The 18,816-nt window shown below is 51.8% G+C and overlaps 1 protein-coding gene across 5 annotated transcripts in view; it reads left to right on the plus strand.

The window, feature by feature from the left end:
• ATF7 (activating transcription factor 7) overlaps positions 1-17,177 on the plus strand; it is an 82,946-nt gene extending 65,769 nt beyond the window's left edge. For 3 of the 5 annotated variants that reach the window (XM_025212260.1, XM_006030568.3, XM_025212261.1), the window contains 3 exons: positions 1,432-1,629; positions 4,397-4,505; positions 7,317-17,177. In XM_025212260.1, coding sequence (XP_025068045.1) covers positions 1,432-1,629; positions 4,397-4,505; positions 7,317-7,534 — 525 coding nt within the window. In that variant the 3' untranslated portion in view covers positions 7,535-17,177. The remainder of the gene's footprint in view (positions 1-1,431; positions 1,630-4,396; positions 4,506-7,316) is intronic. The other 2 variants (XR_003095694.1, XR_003095695.1) reach the window with 2 other exon arrangements.
• The last annotated feature ends 1,639 nt before the right edge of the window (positions 17,178-18,816 follow it).

An 18,816-nucleotide genomic window follows, 5' to 3' on the forward strand; every position in this document is an offset into this window, starting at 1 on the left:
CATCTTTTCCCTGTTCAGTTACGAGGGTTAAACACTCCCTTCTCAGGCAATCAACTCCACTTGCTCCTGCCAGCTAACCAAATGCCAGCCTTCCATCAGAAGCACCACCTGCTCCGTCAGTTAGACAGCCTTCCAAAAGTTTAATATCCATATGCTGCCTGACAGTGAGTAGCGAAGTGTAACTGTGCTTCCAGACTGTGGCCATGTAATTATAGAGCCTGGGCAGCAAAGCCGACAGCGCAGAGTCTGCGGGACAATTTGCCCTTGTTGGTTTTGCCTTTGTTCCCTCAGAACAAAACAGGAGACCGCAGCGCTAGAAAATGCTGCTTAGCTAGGTGCCTCTCTAGGCTCCCGGGCAAGTTGATCCAAATTAACTTAGCAAGTGGATCACTTAAACTGCTGCGTTTCACTCCTGTCATGACCATTCTTAATCAGAACTGACACAACAGTAATTTGATTCAGTTTTGGAAGTGAATTAAAGTCACTTTAATTGTAAATGAGTTGCCCGCATGCGGTTTTAATGCAGTTTTAGCTAAGCACTTTGGATTCACACCTTTAGTTAGTTCACGGGGCCTCCCCTGCGGTCATACCCTGAATTTTTAACGTGTTTGGAGAGCACAGCTGAAGACCAATCATGTCCTAAAGGCTCACAAGGGGAGATGCACAGTAGCCTGTAGAGATTCCTGTTGGGAAAGATGGCTCTGGGTAGCTAAGCTGCCTTTCTGCACTGCAGCTTAGGTAGATTCTAAGAGGATCAAGCACAAAAGTGTGGTATTGGCTGCTTTACTCTTTGATGAGGGCAGATGCTAGGGGGCGAATTCTAGTGCATTGGGATTTAGACTGCAGTGAGTGGATTCAGTCCACTGTAAGAAATACCAGCTACTCCCTTCCTTTCACCCAGTACAGTGGCAACCTCCATCCAAGTGATGTGTCTGTTATAAATATTTAAGTTATCACCACGCCAAGATTGGGCCCTGAACCAAGACCACCTTGTGCATTTACCATGCATTGATTGTTCTGTGACAACTCTCTGTGCCCCGGAACAAAGATGGTGATCAGAACAGGGTCCACATCTGTGAATCAGGAAAGCTGAGCATCAAACTCCCTTCCTCCTTGGACAAGACGCTTGCTTTCTCAGCTTCATTTTTCTCCTCTAGTTAAGACAGACCTATTCAGCACCAACAGACCTATTCAGCACCAACTCATTGGTGTCTGAAGTGCCTCAAGTTGTATAGAAAATCCAAATGGTGTTTAGCTTCAGAATCTACACCTGAGAGTGCCTGTGCTCTGCATATATCCAGCAATCGGAATTTACTCTTATTACAGGCTTCTGGCCTTGGTAAAATCAATGTGACCAACTGCTTGATTTCATCGCGTGTAGGTAGACTGTTGCTTCAGTAATTCTCTTCCTTCCCCCGCCTCTCACCCCAGGTCTCCCCTGCTCAGCCCACCCCCAGCACTGGGGGCCGGCGGAGACGCACGATGGACGAGGACCCAGACGAGCGCAGGCAGCGTTTCCTAGAGCGGAACCGTGCTGCGGCTTCCCGTTGCCGTCAGAAACGCAAGCTGTGGGTGTCTTCCCTAGAGAAGAAAGCAGAGGAGCTCACAACACAGAACATCCAGCTGAGCGTGAGTATGTAACCGGGGAGCCTGGCATGCCTCCAGGCCAGCCTGGCTGCACCACAAGCTCCAGGATGCCGTTTCAAGAGGGGACCAGAGGTCTTGCACACTTGAGCGTTGTTCCTTGAAAAACCAGACTCTGGCTAGAAGAATTGGAGGGTGTTTCTGTAGCCTGTTTAATTTTTCTGTGTTTGATTCACAAGGATTTGTATGGATTTTTCCGGCAATGGAATAATACTTATAAAAGAACAAGTCCTGAATAAGCCAAAGGTATCAGAAAAGAGGTGTTATTCCAGTGTATCACACTTCCACCCCCTCACTCTCACGCAGTAAATAACGGCCCCTTGCCCAGCATTAATGTCTGGGTCTTGTCCTGAATGAGGTATAAGATAAAGGAGAACTGGGTATTGCTGCTTCTTGTTTCCCTCCCCTTGCATGGAAAACCCTGCCAAGGCTGCTCCCTAGAGCATTCAGTAGCTCCATCCTACATCTTGAATGTAGATTCAAGAACAGGATCAAGGCCCTGGGGAGCAGCTGTGTTTGCAGCCTTGAAAACTCTTCCAGCCTGAAGGAGAACTTTCAGCTGGTATTGAGTAAGTATAACCAGCCCCTGCTGTATCCCCTTTTATCTGGGCCTGGCACCACAGGTGAGCAAGGAAAAGGGGCAGCTATGGCTTGTGGCAGTGCAGCGTCCCCCTCCTCTGCTGTGCCCACCAGAAGAATGACACATCGAAGACTACAGACCAACGAGGATATTACCACTCCTGTCACAATTAGTCCGCTTGTTAATATTCTTAACAGAATGGCTAAGCTTTGAAAGGGACATGAAGATTGAACTTATGCCTACTCTGGGCCTTCTCTCCTGTTGGGTTTCAGTGACTTCTGCAGTGTTTTTTTAATAATCCAGTGTATGTTGGTTTTTTATTCTCTTCAGGTGATAATTATAGCTAATTTGGGAGCTCAGGTGACTGGGTTTTCTGGATAGGGGAATCCGTTTTACACCTCAAACTTCACTCAAAGCCATCGCCCTTCCCTCTCCCCACCCTTGAAATAGTTAAGGTTAAAAATTCAGTTAATGGCAGTATTGACTTTGGAAGCTTTTGTAAACAGAAGCATTTTTTCCCTTGGAGTCATAATGTAGATATGAAGTGGAGTTGAAATGGACAGGTGAAGTGAGTTCTGAAAGGGAGAACGGCACAGTGGTTAGGGAGGTGGCTTAAGGGACCAGAGTTTAGTTCCTTGTCTTCTGTCAGACTTCCCTTGTGGCCTTGGCCATGCTATCTAAATCTCTCTGTCTCAGTTCCCTGTCTACAAAGTGGAGGTGATGATGAAGTCCCATAGATGACTAAAGGTCCAACTAGTCTCCAGTCACATACATAACCAACTACTTCACGTGTTTAAGAGTGGATATAGTATTCTGCACAGCTCAGCACAAGTCATGTTGTTAATGTAGCCCTTGACTGGGTAAGGATTGGACACCCTGGACATGGTTTTCACGACTGCTCACATCTAGATGCATCCTGGATGGCCATCTTGAGAGAATGCCCTTTGATATACTTGAGAGGCGTCAGTTGACTTTTACCTCTCCATCAGGATGTGGGCATGAAGTCTACTCTGTCCAAGTCTGCGGATGATACTAAATTGTGGGGGGAAGTGAACACTCCGGAGGGTAGGGAACGATTGCAGGCAGACCTGGACAGGTGGGATAAGTGGACAGTACACAATAGGATGCAGTACAACAAGGACAAATGCAGAGTGCTGCACCTAGGGTGTAAAAATATCCAGCACACCTACTGGCTGGGGAATGACCCTCTCAGCATCACAGAAGCGGAAAGGGATCTCAGAGTCATAGCAGACTCCAAGATGAACATGAGTCATCAGTGTGACAAAATCATCAGCAAAGCTAACTGCACATTATCGTGCATCAGCAGATGCATGACAGATAGATCCAAAGAGTTGATACTTCCCCTCTATGCGGCATTGGTCAGACCACAGTTGGAGTACTGCGTCCAGTTCTGGGCGCCATACTTTAAGAAGGATGTGGATAACCTCGAGAGGGTCCAGAGGGGAACCACTCATATGGTTAGGGGTTTACAGGCCAAGCCCTATGAGGAGAGACTAAGAGACCTGGACCTCTTCAGCCTCAGCAAGAGAAGGCTGAGAGGTGATCTTGTGGCAGGTTACAAATTAATTAGGGGGGCGCAGCAAGGAACCGGAGATGCTCTGTTCACCAGGGCACCTCTTGGGGTAACAAGAAGCAATGGTCACAAACTGCCAGAGAGCAGATTTAGGCTGGACATCAGGAAAAACTTCTTCACAGTAAGGGTGGCCAAAACTTGGAGTGGGCTTCCAAGAGAGTTGGTGCTCTCCTCTACCTTGGGGGTCTTTAAGAGAAGGCTGGATAGGCATCTAGCTGGGGTTATCTGACCCCAGCACTTTTTCCTGCCCAGGGCAGGGGGTTGGACTCCATGATCTGTTGAGGTCCCTTCCGACCCTGGCATCTATGAACCTGAATCGGGCTCAAACAAAGTAGTGCGTTCTGTTCTCTGCTTGGTGGCAGGTATGGCAGTGTGCACACACTTACATCTAGAACCAGGAGGAAGACCTTTGTGTCTTCTAACTGGCAGCTCCCCAGAACCTGCCTATGAAGGTGTTAGTTTGTGGTAATCCAGATCTTGGTGGTGATGTGCTGCGAGCTGTAGATTCATATCCTGCCGTTGCTGAGGGATGCTGTTGTGAACCCACATAACCCATAGAAATGTGTCCTTCTCCTCAGAATGAAGTTACACTACTGAGGAATGAAGTTGCTCAACTTAAACAGCTGCTGTTGGCTCACAAGGACTGCCCAGTCACTGCACTACAGAAGAAAACACAGGGGTATCTGGGTGAGTGGAGACTTTCACTGTGGCTGGGCCCTTTTTCGGCGTGGTTCTAAATAAAAGATTTGTGTAGCCTTAGTGTTGATGAAGGATACGAGATGCAGAGCCATGTGGCCAGGCGTCTTCCCTTCACCGCATGGACCGTGACAGTGGAGGGATCTCCCAGCGTGATGTATCCTGGTCTCAGAGAGATCCACTTGGAAGCGGGAAGAGGGGAGTTGAGGGGTCTCAGTTTTTCTGCCGACCCTGCCAAAAAAGAGGCCAATTAGTGCTAATTTCCATAGCAGTTTTACTGATGGGGGGGCTTAATGTCCACAAGAAACTGGACTTGCAATAGGAACCATATAGCCAGATGGTTGATTTCTGGTACTTCGGACCTGGCAGTGCAGACCAGTTGATCAAACCCTGCAATATCTGTGCCTAGACAGAACCAAAGAAGTTTATCTTTCCTTGGTATCCCTCTGCAGGATGAAGTGTTCTGTGTACACACAGAGCGCAGACTCTTGTCTCTCCCCTGAGTCTGGCTCTGTTCCTCCACCCTCTCCCAGGCTGCCTGCCAAAACACTCGGTTTTCTCTTTGCCTGCTCAGTGCAGAGTTCGCTGGCAGTCAAAGTCCAGACTACATACGTGACATCACAAGGCTTCATATCAGCCTTCTTTGCAATTCACATCCAATTACCTTCCTTTTACAAGCAAGATTTTTTTTTTCTTATTAGTATTAAACTTCCTCCTTCACAGTAATCAACTTGGGATCTGAAAAACCCTAGTCTCAGTTCTCTGCCCATTAAGTCAGCCCTGGCAATAAAGATTCTGTGCTTGGGAATTTGTCTGACGGCCTTTGGATGGTGCTCAAGGCAGAATGGGCCTTGGCTGTCTATCCATCAGCGAGCAGTGTCTGCTTTTACAGAGCTAACGTGAGCTAGAGACTTGTTTGGATGGAGAAAATAAGATGGAAGGTGCACCGAGCATATAGGAGAAGTAAGAAGGAGCCATTTTTCCACAGCCACGTGTCTGACGGCCACCCCATTTTGAGTCTCCAAAGCACTCTGCTCCTATGAACATGTGCCTTCCAGGGCCTGGCATAGCCAGTTTATTTTCACTCGTTACAGTGACTCATAGCTTGAGTTATGTGGTCGTGAAAATCCTCCCTATCCCTCAGGCCTTGCAGACAGGTGTTGTCTCTGTGTATAATGCAGAGAGGCGACATGATTTTTCCTGTTAACTTCCAAAGTTTACAGTTCCTATTATTATTCCTCACAGTCGGTCTGCTCCAATAATAGGAATTCATCGCACATCTGAATAATAAAAATGATATTCACACCTCCCTCCCCTCCCCCCTCCTCCCTGGCTGCTTTTTTATTATTGAGATTTGTGACTAAGCAGGTCCTTAAACAAAAATGCCAGATTCCCTCGCTGGAATTACAGCTGCCTTATGTACAGTTGGGTTGTTTTATTTGTAATACCTTGTAAATCTCCTTTTTGGGATGCCAAACTATTACATGGCTCGGCTCGACCCTACCTCCCACCCCCAAGCCACTTTTAAAATCTGCTGTGCTAGCTGCATCTTTCAATATGTTTGCAAAGTCCTAGCCAACGCCTCACTGATGAGAGGTAAAAGTTATTTGGGGAAGGGGGGAAACAGAGCAGTATGAAAGTGCCCAGAGGAAATCTGAACCCTAAAATACACTCAGCTGTGCACAATGAGACTATAAATTCTTCCCTGATTTTTCTGGTGACAGCAGCCTATAGCCTTTGGTGTGTAAAAAGTATCCACCTCAGGCTGTTACACGCTGCTTCAGAGAAAGGTGACCGTATCTTTGCTGTAATCCATCTTTCCCAGTTGTGCAGGAGAGAGTTTCTGTGTCCTTGGTAGATAATGAGCTTCTGCCCCCAAAGAATTCAGTTTGATCACCCTGTCTTTATTGTGTGTCTAGATTCCCACCTGCAAACAGACCCCTGCACATGAACTGAACCCAAAGTTGGGAACACCTTGTGTGTGTTTGCTGGGGGGGGCGGCATAATTAGACTGCAGAAAAAGCTTGCTGGCTTTGTTTGCTTCCCATCCCATCCTCCATCACAGCTTCAGCAGGAGGAGAGAGGCACAGAAGAAGCAAGCAGTTCGTAACGCACACTAATTGATTTTAACGTTCCAGAAAACAATAAGGAGCGAAAGGGGTGATTTGTACAAAAACACAGGGAAGCCGCTAGCCGGTGTTTGCAACAGGGTTTCCATTAGGTACTTTACTGTGTGTCTGTCTGGCGGACTCCAGAAGAATCGTTCGGGCTCTGGGCTGAAGGGCCTTGAAACCACGTGCGATGCCAGGAAGCAACACATTAGGAAAGTGCATTTATTCTACTGAGGGAAGAGATTTAGTGTAGAAACAGTTCAGCAAGCCCTGCCATCCTGGCTTTGAAGTTAACGCTTGTCTGCTGGAAATCGCTTCCGAACTCGAGGTCTATAAAATTCCTGTGGTATCTTTTGTAAATAAAAAGGGTTGGGTTAGCCAGGCCCTCGCTTGGGTTGTTAATTTTCCAGCTCCTTAGATTCCCCCGGTTGTTGTAATTGGCTCCTGCTCCTTTTCACTTCCTGTCCTAATGTGCTACGTCGTATTGGTGCATGACCGTAGGCAGATGCATGTCAGCGGTGGGTGAAAGGGATCCACATCAACTGTTCCTTGAGTGTAAGGCAGCACTTTGTGTTACCTGTAACAAGCCCTCAGTCTCAGTATACTGGGTCTCAATCCCACAGCCCTGTCTAAATGCACCGTGAGGGGTCTTCTTCTAACCACGCTGTTTTCTTCTTTCCTTGTCAAGCAGAAAGCCCTAAGGAGAGCTCCGAGCCCACAGGCTCCCCTGCCCCCGTCATCCAACACAGCTCCGTGACCGCCTCCCCCAACGGGCTCAACGTCCGCTCGGCCGCCGAAGCTGTCGCCACTTCAGTCCTCACTCAGATGGCAAGCCAAAGGACAGAACTGAGCGTGCCCATACAGTCGCACGTCATTATGGCTCCACAGTCCCAGTCTGCTGGCAGATGATGTCACCGACCACGTGACCTAGAACTAACCCATAAGAACTTGCAGCCGGAGAGACTGATCATAACCAAGTCCCTGATTACTGGGGGCGGATGTGGATTTTTTTAAAAAGTGAGTTAAGGGCAGCTATGGAGCTTCTTATACTGCATATCCTATACAGAGCCTGGCCCCAATCCATATCATGTGACCACCGGTCCCTGCAGGTCAGCTTCTGATTTGAGGCCTCTCTTGAACGTTTAGTGGTGATCGATCAACTTGCAGTCATCAGAACACAAAGAGCCTCCCTCCCACAGCAGCTGGCAAGGTTCACGTGCACGTACCGGTTCCATTAACACTAAACCTCCTGTGGTTGGTGGTTACTGTTGGCGTATTCACCCCCTTGATTTTTTTTACATTCACCCTCTAGCAAAGGCAAGTAGCTCTGGGGAGGCCGTGACATTTCGTGGTGCTGTCATTTTATTTCTAACAGCATGTTGCTTCCAGTAATCTCTGTTCTCCTGTCGCCGCTGTGACTGACCCGACATGTCAGACCCTCGGACGTGGAGCCCTGTCTGAGCTTTTGATTCGGTCTGTAGCCATTAGAAATGCTGAGGGCAGCCCCAGATCTCCGAGATGCCAAAGCTCTGTGTGTTTCAAGCCACTTCCAGTTGCACACGGGTGACCGTTATTCATGGCTGCCATTTGGGGACGAGGGGGTTAAGTGCATGTTCGCAGCCACCTCTGCAGCAGTGGGACCTGCAAACCTTTCACGTGCTTCTCTCTCTTAATGGGATGCTGTAGCTGCTAGCAGTGCAGGTACCTTCATTCCAAGCGGCAAAGGGCCTGTGATAAATCTTCCTTACAACGGGAAGGCAGGCTGCCAGGGTGAAGCCACTCTGTGCTATGTATGATAAGATGAGCCGGAGCAAATGCAAGCCGCGGAATTACCCTGCTACAGAGTCCCCTGCATATCTCAGCAAGTTGTGAATTTAAACAAACAAACCCCATGCATTTCAGAGGATCATCTTGCTTATGTTTAACCTAATGATCTTACCAAGCGGTGGCCTTAAATCATCGTTAGTTGCCTGTTACAAGGGGAGGGAGGGTGGAACAATATTCGCTCTTGCCTGGCCTTTTTACCTCTTTTTCTTAATGGCTGTCTTCTGCTCTTGGTAATGGGGCATCCATTGCTTTTCATCCCGAGCGAATGAAGGATTCATAAAGCTTTCAGTTTCACGGGGTAGGTTAAAAACCAGCCTTGACATTTTAAAGGCACTTGGAATTGTGTCTGCTTATTGCCAAAGCGCATATGCTTGTTTCCTCAGGCTGTCAGGGACCCTTTGCTACCCGAGCAATAGTCGGAGGTTGTATTTCGGGAGAAAGGAAGAGTTGCCGCGTGAGGTTGTGCTACACCGACAAACCCGTCGGTCCATAAAACCGTCAGCGCTTCATCTTTTTTTTCCCCTTGAAGGATTCTTCTCCTTCATTTAGTCTTTTCTGCATGTCTTCAGGTTGCACTTGCCACTTTTGACCCAAGTTTGTTTGTCAAAGTCGATAGTTTGGCTTACTTAGACTTGGAATATCTTCCAGGGACAGCAAAATCCAAACCAAAAAGGGAGGGTGGCATTTGAACCCATAGTGAGAGGATCATTCCGCTTGCTGTTTCTCTAGTGATGGGATCTGTCATCTTTTCTCCTTCAGGTTTCTCTAGATTTCTCTGCCTTACTTTCCCCTGGGTTTTCCTTTTAGATGTCCTAACACAGTGCCCAGCACTCTCATACTCCTGTTATTTTCCCCTCCTGCATTCACAAGGGCGTTCAGGAGACAGCAGCTCATTCTTCTCTGTTCAGAAACCTGAAGCAGGCATTCTCGATCCAGTCCTTTTTTTTTAAAGCTGTTTATATATAGAATTTGCATATAGACAGATGCCTTTGGCATTGCTATCCAACAGGGTGTCTGTTTCCTTGGTGACAAAGAGCTGCGGTAACATGTGGCAGATTCTTTTGAAGGCCATACAGATGTCAGCCCGATTGGACAAGGTGTAGGGGGATAAGGACCTTTATCCGGAAAGGGATAAGACAGAAAGAAATAGTGGCAATGTCACGTTACAGGTCTAATACAACAGCAGGAAAGCTGTCTGCCTCTTGTTTATGCTTTGCTGTGTGGAGAAGTAGTTCCTATAGCCCCGGTGGCTTCTACAAGAAATCATTTGCAGATCTGGGTTCATAGTTGTGACTTCAGTTGTCATGTCAAAGTTGTTCCGTCTCTGCTTCCAGCCAGGAGACTCATGTTAGCACTCAAAGCCAGCTGGGTCATTGCTGCCTATTGATAGCCCAACACGTGGACAGAACAGCCTTCAAAGACCCTCAACTGCAAAGGGTCTCCAGCATCTGGAGGCTGCACAGTTGTATATACCTGGGGGCCAGGGTGGTACCTGCAGTGGGAACTGGACAAGCGTGCAGAGGCGTGTATCCGTGATGGGTTTGCTTTGGCCTTCAGAAACCACTTTACTCCTCTTCTACGGAGATCGATACAAATCCCCTTCTGTTGTTCTGTGGAAAGCAACTCTGTCCAAACTGCGTCTGCATCACGATCAGGGAATTAGCCTGCTTCCTCTTCCTTGCTCAAGGCAGGGAGTTGAAACAACGTACATCCTGGTGTGGAGAGTGAGCAGTCAGAGCCTCATAGCATCTTTTTGCTTGCCAGCCTCAAATGAGCTGTAATGCAGCTGCATTTGAGCACCTTGGACTGGCACAGAAGTTGGTGCAAATGTGGTGACGCTGTTTTGGATGAATTGTGCCCTAAAGATTTCGTCCAGGAAAGACTTGAAGAGGGTAGAAATGACACAGCAGCCCACTCTTTTGTCTTATGCCCTATTCTACAAGGCATTTCTCTGCTCTCTGAAGGCAAATAGATTTGACAGGGGTAGGAGGGGCTGGTGTTTTTGCCACACATTTGGTCCCCAGGGGGCTGAGCAAGAGGGGGAAGAGTATAAGGCTGTAGGTACTCCAGGCTTAAGCCGCTGCAGCTGGAAGCACATCCATCATCCCACTCATTAGTTACTAAAACGTGGAATGGATTGGAGAGGTGCGCGAGTCTGTTCCCATGGACATTGGGACATTAGTGTAAAATCTAGCTGCTGCTTTAACTCCGGATTTTAACCCTTTGGGATTAAAAATTAATTCTGAGATCTTGGCACTTACAGCAAGTCCTGGATCGCTGCCCAAAAGCCACGGTTGTCAGAGGGGAGCGGTGAGACAAGCAAGGAGCTAAAAGCACGTTGCGTGTCGTTGAAATGCTGGTTTACAAGGAATAGTTCCCGCACTTGCCAATGCAGCTGACGCAGACCTTAAAACCCCATCCCACCCTCCCCCAGGTCGGGCCTGACTCTTTGTGCCTCGCAGTTTTGAGCTTCCCAAGCTGGGAAAAAGAGCTTTCCACCCCCTGGGAAGAGCTTGCAATTCCAGCTTCCAAATAGTGTATAAAGCATTAATCTTTATGGTGCTTCTCGAGCAGCTACTAAACACCCCGCCAGGAGCTCGGAAGTGGGGAGAGCTAGAAAGGAACTGGTGGGACACGATTTTAAATGCATGCTGCAGGGTTAGTTGCATTGGTTCTCTTGTTACAGGGGGCGCCTCACATTGCTGGGACTTGGAGATGAGACATTTTTCCTCCCCTCACCCCATTTGTATTTATCTATTTGGCACATCTTTTGAATGGTCTGTTTCAGCATTTCTCTTTGTTATTTAGTCAGCTCTCTTATGTCCTGGGGTCTTCATCATGTAAATCAGAGGCGTGTTTGGTGCAAATCAGAGCCCGTGCCTGTCAAGCTCCTGAAGCTGGCAGGAGCACTGGAGCTGGTGTTAGAAGCAATCCTGATGGCTTATAGTGACTGTTATCGGGGTCCAAGCTGCCTGTGCTTCCTCAAACATGCACGTTACAGAACTTGATAAAGTAACGTTCGCTATTAAACGTTTTTGTGTTGTTAAAGCAGTAGCTCTCTGCTGCCCTCCAGAAGAGGTGAAAGTGAATTCGGGCCTCCGCAAGATGTTATCCAATCTCCCAGGGAAGTCTGAGCGTGCAGCTGGTGAGAACAGAGTCCTTCGTCCTGCGGTCACAGTCTGCTCGAGACTTTCCCTGACCTCCTTGGAAATGGGGCATTCATCACTGGCACCAGCATATGACTCAGGCCACGAACACCTTGAAACCAGGAATGACTGGAGATGGAGCTGTGCTGGTGAAGACCAAGTGCTTTACCTTCCCTGCAAAGTAAATATCCAAGGTCAACCCTGCACCCACCACTGGCACTGGCCTCGCCTCATTCACTGCGCTAAAACAAAAGTGCCTTGTCTCAGCACCATGGTGTTACCTTGGGATTGCCGAGTGCCTTAGTTGCAGCTTTCTTAGCAGTGAAGACAGGGTCCCAGACTTTTCTGGGGGAAGGAGGTGCAGAAAAGAGTTGGCTCCCTGACTTTGCAGGGCCACTCAGATGTGTGCAGGCCACGTAGATCAAAACTTCTTTTAATAAACTAGGAGAGGCTGTTGGAGGCCCAGAACCTTTCCACCTGCTACTTCTGGCTTCGCTGGCAGGACCAGTACTAATAGTCCCAGCACCAGTAAGCCTCCACCCCAGCCATGGCTCCTGAACCAGTTATCAGCATGAAAAAATGATGTTCTCTTCCTCCCCAGGGTCCAGTTCGACTGGGATTTGCCACTGAGTGAAACCATTTGCTAAAAACTTCAGCCTCCAGCCCGTCTCTGGAAGTCCTTCGCTTCGATCAGAAGCAAGCTGATCTGAGCCTGGCCGGATGGAAACAGGCAAAGCTGGGACACGAGGTTTGGGCGGTCCGAATGGCTGAGTCCCCTTGGCATGTCCTGGGCACGGAGTTAATCTCTCTCCCAAACAAGAGAGCGAAGATCTCTTTAAAAGCTAGGAATCCCCTTGTCTACAAGCTTGAGTTCATTTTGCATCCTCCCACCCAACCTCTTGCTGGGAAGCAGCCTGAATGCTGAGCATCACGAGAAGGTTTGCTTCCCTTTGGTTTTTGAACACAAAGCATCTGTAGCCATTGGCACCTTCCTGTCCCACTGCACGGAGCACCCTGTCCCGCGATGAGACAGCAGTCCTCATCTGTTGAAGCTAATCCGAGCTATGGGAGCCTGGCATCGTGCCACACAAGTGAACTCCAGCCTCCTCTGCCTCGCTCCCCCATAGCAAATCCGTTCAGGCCCCGATGTAGGACGACAGTGAGCTGCATGCAGAAAACACTTCTTGTATGAGAAAGGAACTGTCTTAGAGGCTTTCCAAGCAAGTGGCTGTGCCGGCAGCTCTTGTGCATGTTCATTAATCGCCTCTGGGGTTGAAGGACTCTAGTCAGAGCTATAACCTAGGGGCTAGCTGGGGCTCCTGAGACTTGCACAGCTATGAAAAGCCAGACAATAGCGTTATGAGCGTTTGGGTTGGTTTGGTCTATTCCTTCAGTGCTGTTTTAAGGTCTGAATTGGAGGCAGGGCAGGAGAAACGGTTTTCACCAGGGGCTGGTTTAATTACGGCGGCATTGGTATTTCTGGGCAGCGCTCAGGGAAGTAAAGATCACAAATGTAATTACAGCAAGCCCACTGGTGAGAGGTGGCCTGTGGAAAACACCAGCCCAGAGCCAAGCCGAGTTAAGAGCTCCTGAGAAGCCTTTATGTCCCTAGCAGCATAACACATTTCGTTGTCAGTGAACTGAGAAATGCAAACCACAGCTTGGTTCTTCCTTTCAAGCCCCCAGCTGCTTTCTCACCACCTGTCTCCCTCTCCCAAAGCAGTTCCATACAAACCTGTTTGGGCAAAGGCTAATAGCTGCAGATGAGGTGCGATCGTTGTATAGTCTGGAGAATTGTTGGTAGCTTGGGGACAGCAGAAGCCCCAGTCCCTGCACGTGGTTCTCGTCCCCTCTTCCCAACATCTTTGGACAGCTTTGAGGAGCTGAGGGTGGATCCTGTTCCCCCCACCAGCACTACCCTCCCACCTTGCTGCTGCCAGGCTCTTAAGGAGGAAGCCCAAACTGGGGCTAGCACCAGTTTCAATCCATCCCCTTCCCTCCCCTCTTCTGTGCGAGAATCTCTCCTTCTCGGTAGGATGTGGAGCGTTGTGGATTGTGTGATCTTTAGTCCTTCTGCCTGGCCTGCTTTATAGTCGTTCGGGGGCGACGCTGTTTTTGTTACTGGTTTCACAAGACCGGAGAAACATCGCGGCATCGAAGGCTGCGTTTCGGTGCCAGGGTGAGCAGGGACTAAGCAGACCAGTGCGAGGTCTGTCTTTTCACCCATCGCTGTTTGCTGTCATCTGCGATGGCCGCGAATGTCTAATGAATGAGCTGTGGAGCAGTTACGGCAGGCACTGCCCCTGCGCGCCAGCGCCGCGTTCTCAGGAGGAATGAGCGGGTCTTGCCCTCGTGGCTCATAGCAGAAGGAAATGCCTCTGTCCTCTCTCTCTTCTTCCCAGCCCATCCAGTGAAGACAGGCAATCAAAGTTGGGATCGTTTTTGGATGCGACTGTGCATCCAGAGTAGAACTTCAGTCAAGAAGGCTGCCTCGGCTTCCCTCGTCGCTGCAACTCGACAAAATGTAAAAATCCTGGAGCACACCAGAAAAAAATCCCCGGGCGTCCAACAGCTGTCTGCTGGGAGAGGAGCAGGCCCCTTTTGCCTTTCCCTTGGGCTCCCCATCGCTTCATTTCCTGCTCCACTTTGTTTTTACAGTACACACACAAAGGAGAGTAACCTTATCCTTCGTAGCGGTCTTTGGGGTCGGGTATTTTTGGTTGTGAAATGACAGGCTCACGGGGGGCCTTCACGGAAGGGATCATGCTGGGCACTGGCCAGCGTGGATGCGTTAAATGCAAGTGTCTCGGGGTGGGGCTGGGTCGGGGGTGCAGCAAAGTCCTGCAATCAGGCAGGGTGGAGGAGTCCCCCACTCAGCTCAGGTCCGTTGGTTCCTGCGTGAGTTCAGGGTAGTAAATGAGACGCCTCAGATCTCAGCCAGGTCTCATCGTGATTGCAGTGTAGTTCACAAGGACGCCCTTGCCAGCCCCGTGCTGGCACAAGTCAGGATCGGTCCCCGGCGGAGGGGAGATGGGGCAGAGGAGGGCTGAGCAGGGTGGAGGGTCTTTGGGGCGGCAGAGTGCATCCTGCCAGGAGCAGTTCCTTTCTGGGACCAGTTTCCCTCAAGCGTGCCGTCTGTTTTGGGGGGTGAGGGACCGAGACAAGGCAGCTGCGTCCCACATCAGGTGGACGAGGCACTACCAAGTCCCGCTGTTTGCCTGGAGGATGCAGCGAGCCATTGCCTTGAGCCACGTCAGAGCCAGGGACGCTCCCACTTCCCTTGCCCCCCCTGCACTAACCACTAACCAGCACGGCCCCATGTCATGGGGTCTTTTTGCCCTCTTCTGTGCAGATGGCTCTTGCCCATCCCCTTGCTCTGTGACCTAAACCACTATACAGGGGGTTTCTTTTCCCTTCTGGTATTTTTTTCTCGTCTAACGTGGGCTGATGTCTGCAGTGAATCTCTGCTTCAGGGACGTGCCCCTCAGCTCCGAAGCAGCAAGCTCTTGGGGAGGGGAGGGTTACAGTGAAGGGTCTGGCAGCATTTGCAGGGTCGTGAGCCGTTTTTTCTCCAGTAATCAATGTTTCCACTAGTGAAATGCCTTGCTCTTTGGCTCTGGCTTCCCTCTCCCCGTGGCCTGCGGGTTCCCTAGCAGTGTCTAGATGCCGTCAGGCCTCAGCAGGCTCCGGATGGGACAGGACAGGGTCTCCTTTGCCCCACGCAATTGTTTGTCCTTCAGCCTGGTCATTTATCCGCCTCTCCTGCAGCAGGGTGATTGGGGGTCCCTGCGCTGCCACTGCCCTTGGCAAAGGGATGCAGTTTTGTTGCAAGGGAGTAAGTGCTTGCATCCTGGTGGGGTCGAGGACAGGGGCTCCGTCACGGTGCCTCTGTTTCCAGCCTATGCTGCGGGCACTTCTGCACTGGAGCAGGCAGTGAAAAGGCAGCAGGACCCATCTCCAGCACCGGCTCCATGTCTTCAGCTCCGGTGCAGAGCCTCAATGCCTTGGCACAGACCGGGCTGGTCCTGCCCGTGGCCCTGGTGCCCCTGCTGGAAGGAGCCTCTGTAGCAACCCTGCCCATTGCAAGGTGCAGAATTGAGTGGGGGGGGCAGAGCCCATTTCCCCTGATCTCTTCTCTTGTGGGGGCAGCGCCAGGGGCACCAGCATCTGGGGCTGCTCATAACCACCCCCCCTTCCTCAGGACGTTGCTTTACACTTCGGGTGCTAGTGCTTAAGGCACAGAAAGGCTCAGCATATCAAACCCTGGGGGATGTCAGGGAGCGATGATTAAGGACTAGAACAACCCCGTCCCCTTTAGATGCCTGGGTGTAACGGGTGGGTAGCATCCATCCCCTTGTCTTACAATCAGAGCCGCGTCTTAGACATTGAGGGTGTGGAAAGGGCCAAAGGCAGGGCTGAGCGTGTGCCTTGCATGGCTTTGCTGTGGCTTTTAAAGGGCAGGAAGGAGAGGATGGGATCGGGAGCTGAGTCTGGCGCCGTTTCTTGCAGCCACTGCAGAGTAGAGGGTGGCAGTGCTGGGGAGAGGAGGGTCTTCGCCAGTGGGTAGTTGCATCAAGACGCAGCCGCGTGTTGAGAAAGGAATGACTCGGTGCTAATAGGAAACGCAGGTCCAGGGTCAGCTGGGCCCGAACCCCAGGCCCAAGGGATCCCCCAGGCCCTGCTTGTTCGCTCCAGCTCCAAGATACTTGAACCCAAACAGCTCCGATGACTTCACGGGCGGAAATCCTCTTTCTGAGCCCCACAGGCTGCAGCGGGGAGTCGGGCTCTCCTTGGAGGAGAAAGGCCCAGCCACCAGGCCCAGGGATTTGGGAGGGAGGAGACCCTGGGTGGAGGAGCGCTGAGCAGGGTCAGAGCCAGGGCTTCGCCTGGGCCTGGCATGCTGGAACCTGCAGCCTCGGAGCGAAGCCGGCAGCAATTGTACCTGTGGCACTAACCCCATCCGCTTCGAACAGCTCCGTCAGGCCAGGGAGAAGAGCCTTCTCGCCTTCCCTCTTCCCAAGGGCTCGGACAAAAGACCCTGGATCCCTGCCTGCTGTACCAGAGCTGCGCGGGGTGCATGTAGCAGGAGAGGAGGAACCAAAAAAAAAAAGCAAACAAAAAAACTGAAAAAGGAAAAAAACAAACAAAAAACCAAACCCAAGGCACCCCGCAGCGCTTCCCCGGGTGTAGTATCTATAAAGCAGCCGCATATCTATGAGTATATATAGACTATATAGCCGTATATCGCCTTTCCTCCAGAAGCGCCATCCTTCAGGCAACGGGCGGTCCCCACCGGCGCCCAGGCCGGCCCGCGAGTCCCGGCTCCTTCAGGCCTGGGGTGAGGGGGGACCCGAGCAGATAGACCTCTTCACCGAAGTGCTCCTGTGAGCGGGTCCTCACGAGCTAGCGTGGGGCCGGGTGCCAGGGGGGGCGGGCGCGGTGCCCTCGGCTGTATGAGAAATGCCCCCCCTCCCCGACCCTGGGCACTTCCCGCCGTGTCCTTCCAGCCACTGTTCTTACCAAACGTATAATGTGCCTTTTATTTATGCTGCAGATATAACATTAAACTATTAACGAGGAGCCACACGGTGCCGCCTGGGTCTGTTTGTCGCCGCCCTTCCTCCTCCCTTGCTTCCCAGCGCCAGGTGTCCAAGGGTGCAGCGTTTGCATTGGGGTGGGGGTCGGTGTCTCCCATCCAGACAGGCCCCAACGGATGTGGCCCAGTCTCCTCCATCTGTTGGGTCTGAGGCCTGGACATGGTGATACCCCCTGGCCAGCAAATTCCAGACGGGACAGGGAAGGTCCCAGCGCCCCAGGAGGAGAGGCAGAGTCAGGTCCCGGGTCACCAACCCACTCGGGTGGGAGTTTTCTTCCCAGGGTTGGCAATGAAACTTGGGTTGCAGGTAGGCGCCAGGTGGGAAGTTGGAGTTCGTGGCTCGGGCAATGGGACGGGAGAGGCCCCGGGTATGGAGGGAGCTGGGCAGTATCAGGGCACTCAGCCTGGCAGAGGCTCCAGCTGCTCCCGTCTATTTGTAACTTCCATATTAACGTGGGCCTCAAGGCCCACCCAGCTAACTAATAGCCCCTTTGTGGGGCCAAAGGGTGAAAGATGCAACAGCAAAAACAGGATAGGAGTAACATGGGGGTCAAGGGGTCAAAATGTGAAGTGCTCCAGTGGGGGACACCAAGCAAAGCCCCCTGGGCTGCACCCACCGGCCCTCAAAGGCATCCAAGGAGCCGGTGCACGCTGCCCACTGGTGCTCTGCCGGGGTACGTGCACGGACAAGTGAGATAAAAGCAACCCTGCAGCCTCTGGGCACCTTCCCAGCCAGAGCCTCCTTCCTGGGCAAATACAGGGCCCGCTTGGCCAGGGCCAGGAGGAGGTTAACCAGAAGGTCCGGGGACTTCGTGGAGCCACGGATGGGGTGACCAAAAACAAAAAGGTCGGGGGTGAAATTCAGCCAGAACCTCAGGAGAAGGTGCTGGAGGTCCGGCCGCCCGCCTGAAGAAGCTGCTGGCCAGGGGGAGAGCTATGGGGATGTGGGCACTGCCACCCAGCCAGGACGCAGGCACCTCCAGCAGGGTCCCTGGGGCCCTTGGCCAGGCACAGGCTGGACCAGTCAGCAGCACCCGCTGCTGAGTCCTGGAGCAAAAATGGGAACTGCCAGGTACATGAGGATGGGGATGGGGGCTGTGCTGGGGCACGAGCTGCCCCTGCCACGGCAGGGAACGGCATCCCCAGGGGGTGGGTGACCCATGCCCGCCCGCCTGCCCTTTCCCCGGGGGGCAGGACAGGACCCGGCTCTCAGGGATCTCGGCAGCCTCCAGCCCCCAAGAAGTTAACTCCAGCTCCCCCCAGGCCTGGGTGCTTGGGGTGACCGGGCCTGGGGCCGGCAGCATCATCACTGGGTGCTTGGGGTGGCTCAGGGGATCCCCCAGTACCGTGTACTTCCCCTTCCACCTGTCTCTTGCTGGCCAGGGGGCCTGCCACTGGCATCAGCCCTCCTGCCCCTGCTCCCGGGGGTGCAGCCTGTGCAGGGGGGCACATGCCTGGGCCCGGGTCCATACAGCACCCGGTGCGGGCCAGCCAGCCCAGCCCAGCCCAGGGGGTCTCTGCTCCCACAACCAGCGCTGGGCCCAGCGCGGCCAGCATCCCCATGGCAGGATGAGCCCCACATGCCGCAGAGTCGCGGGCTAGACCCCCGCACGGGGCCCAGA

This window comes from Alligator sinensis, unplaced genomic scaffold (assembly GCF_000455745.1).
Source record: "Alligator sinensis unplaced genomic scaffold, ASM45574v1 scaffold1542_1, whole genome shotgun sequence".
NCBI classification, from domain to species: domain Eukaryota; kingdom Metazoa; phylum Chordata; order Crocodylia; family Alligatoridae; genus Alligator; species Alligator sinensis.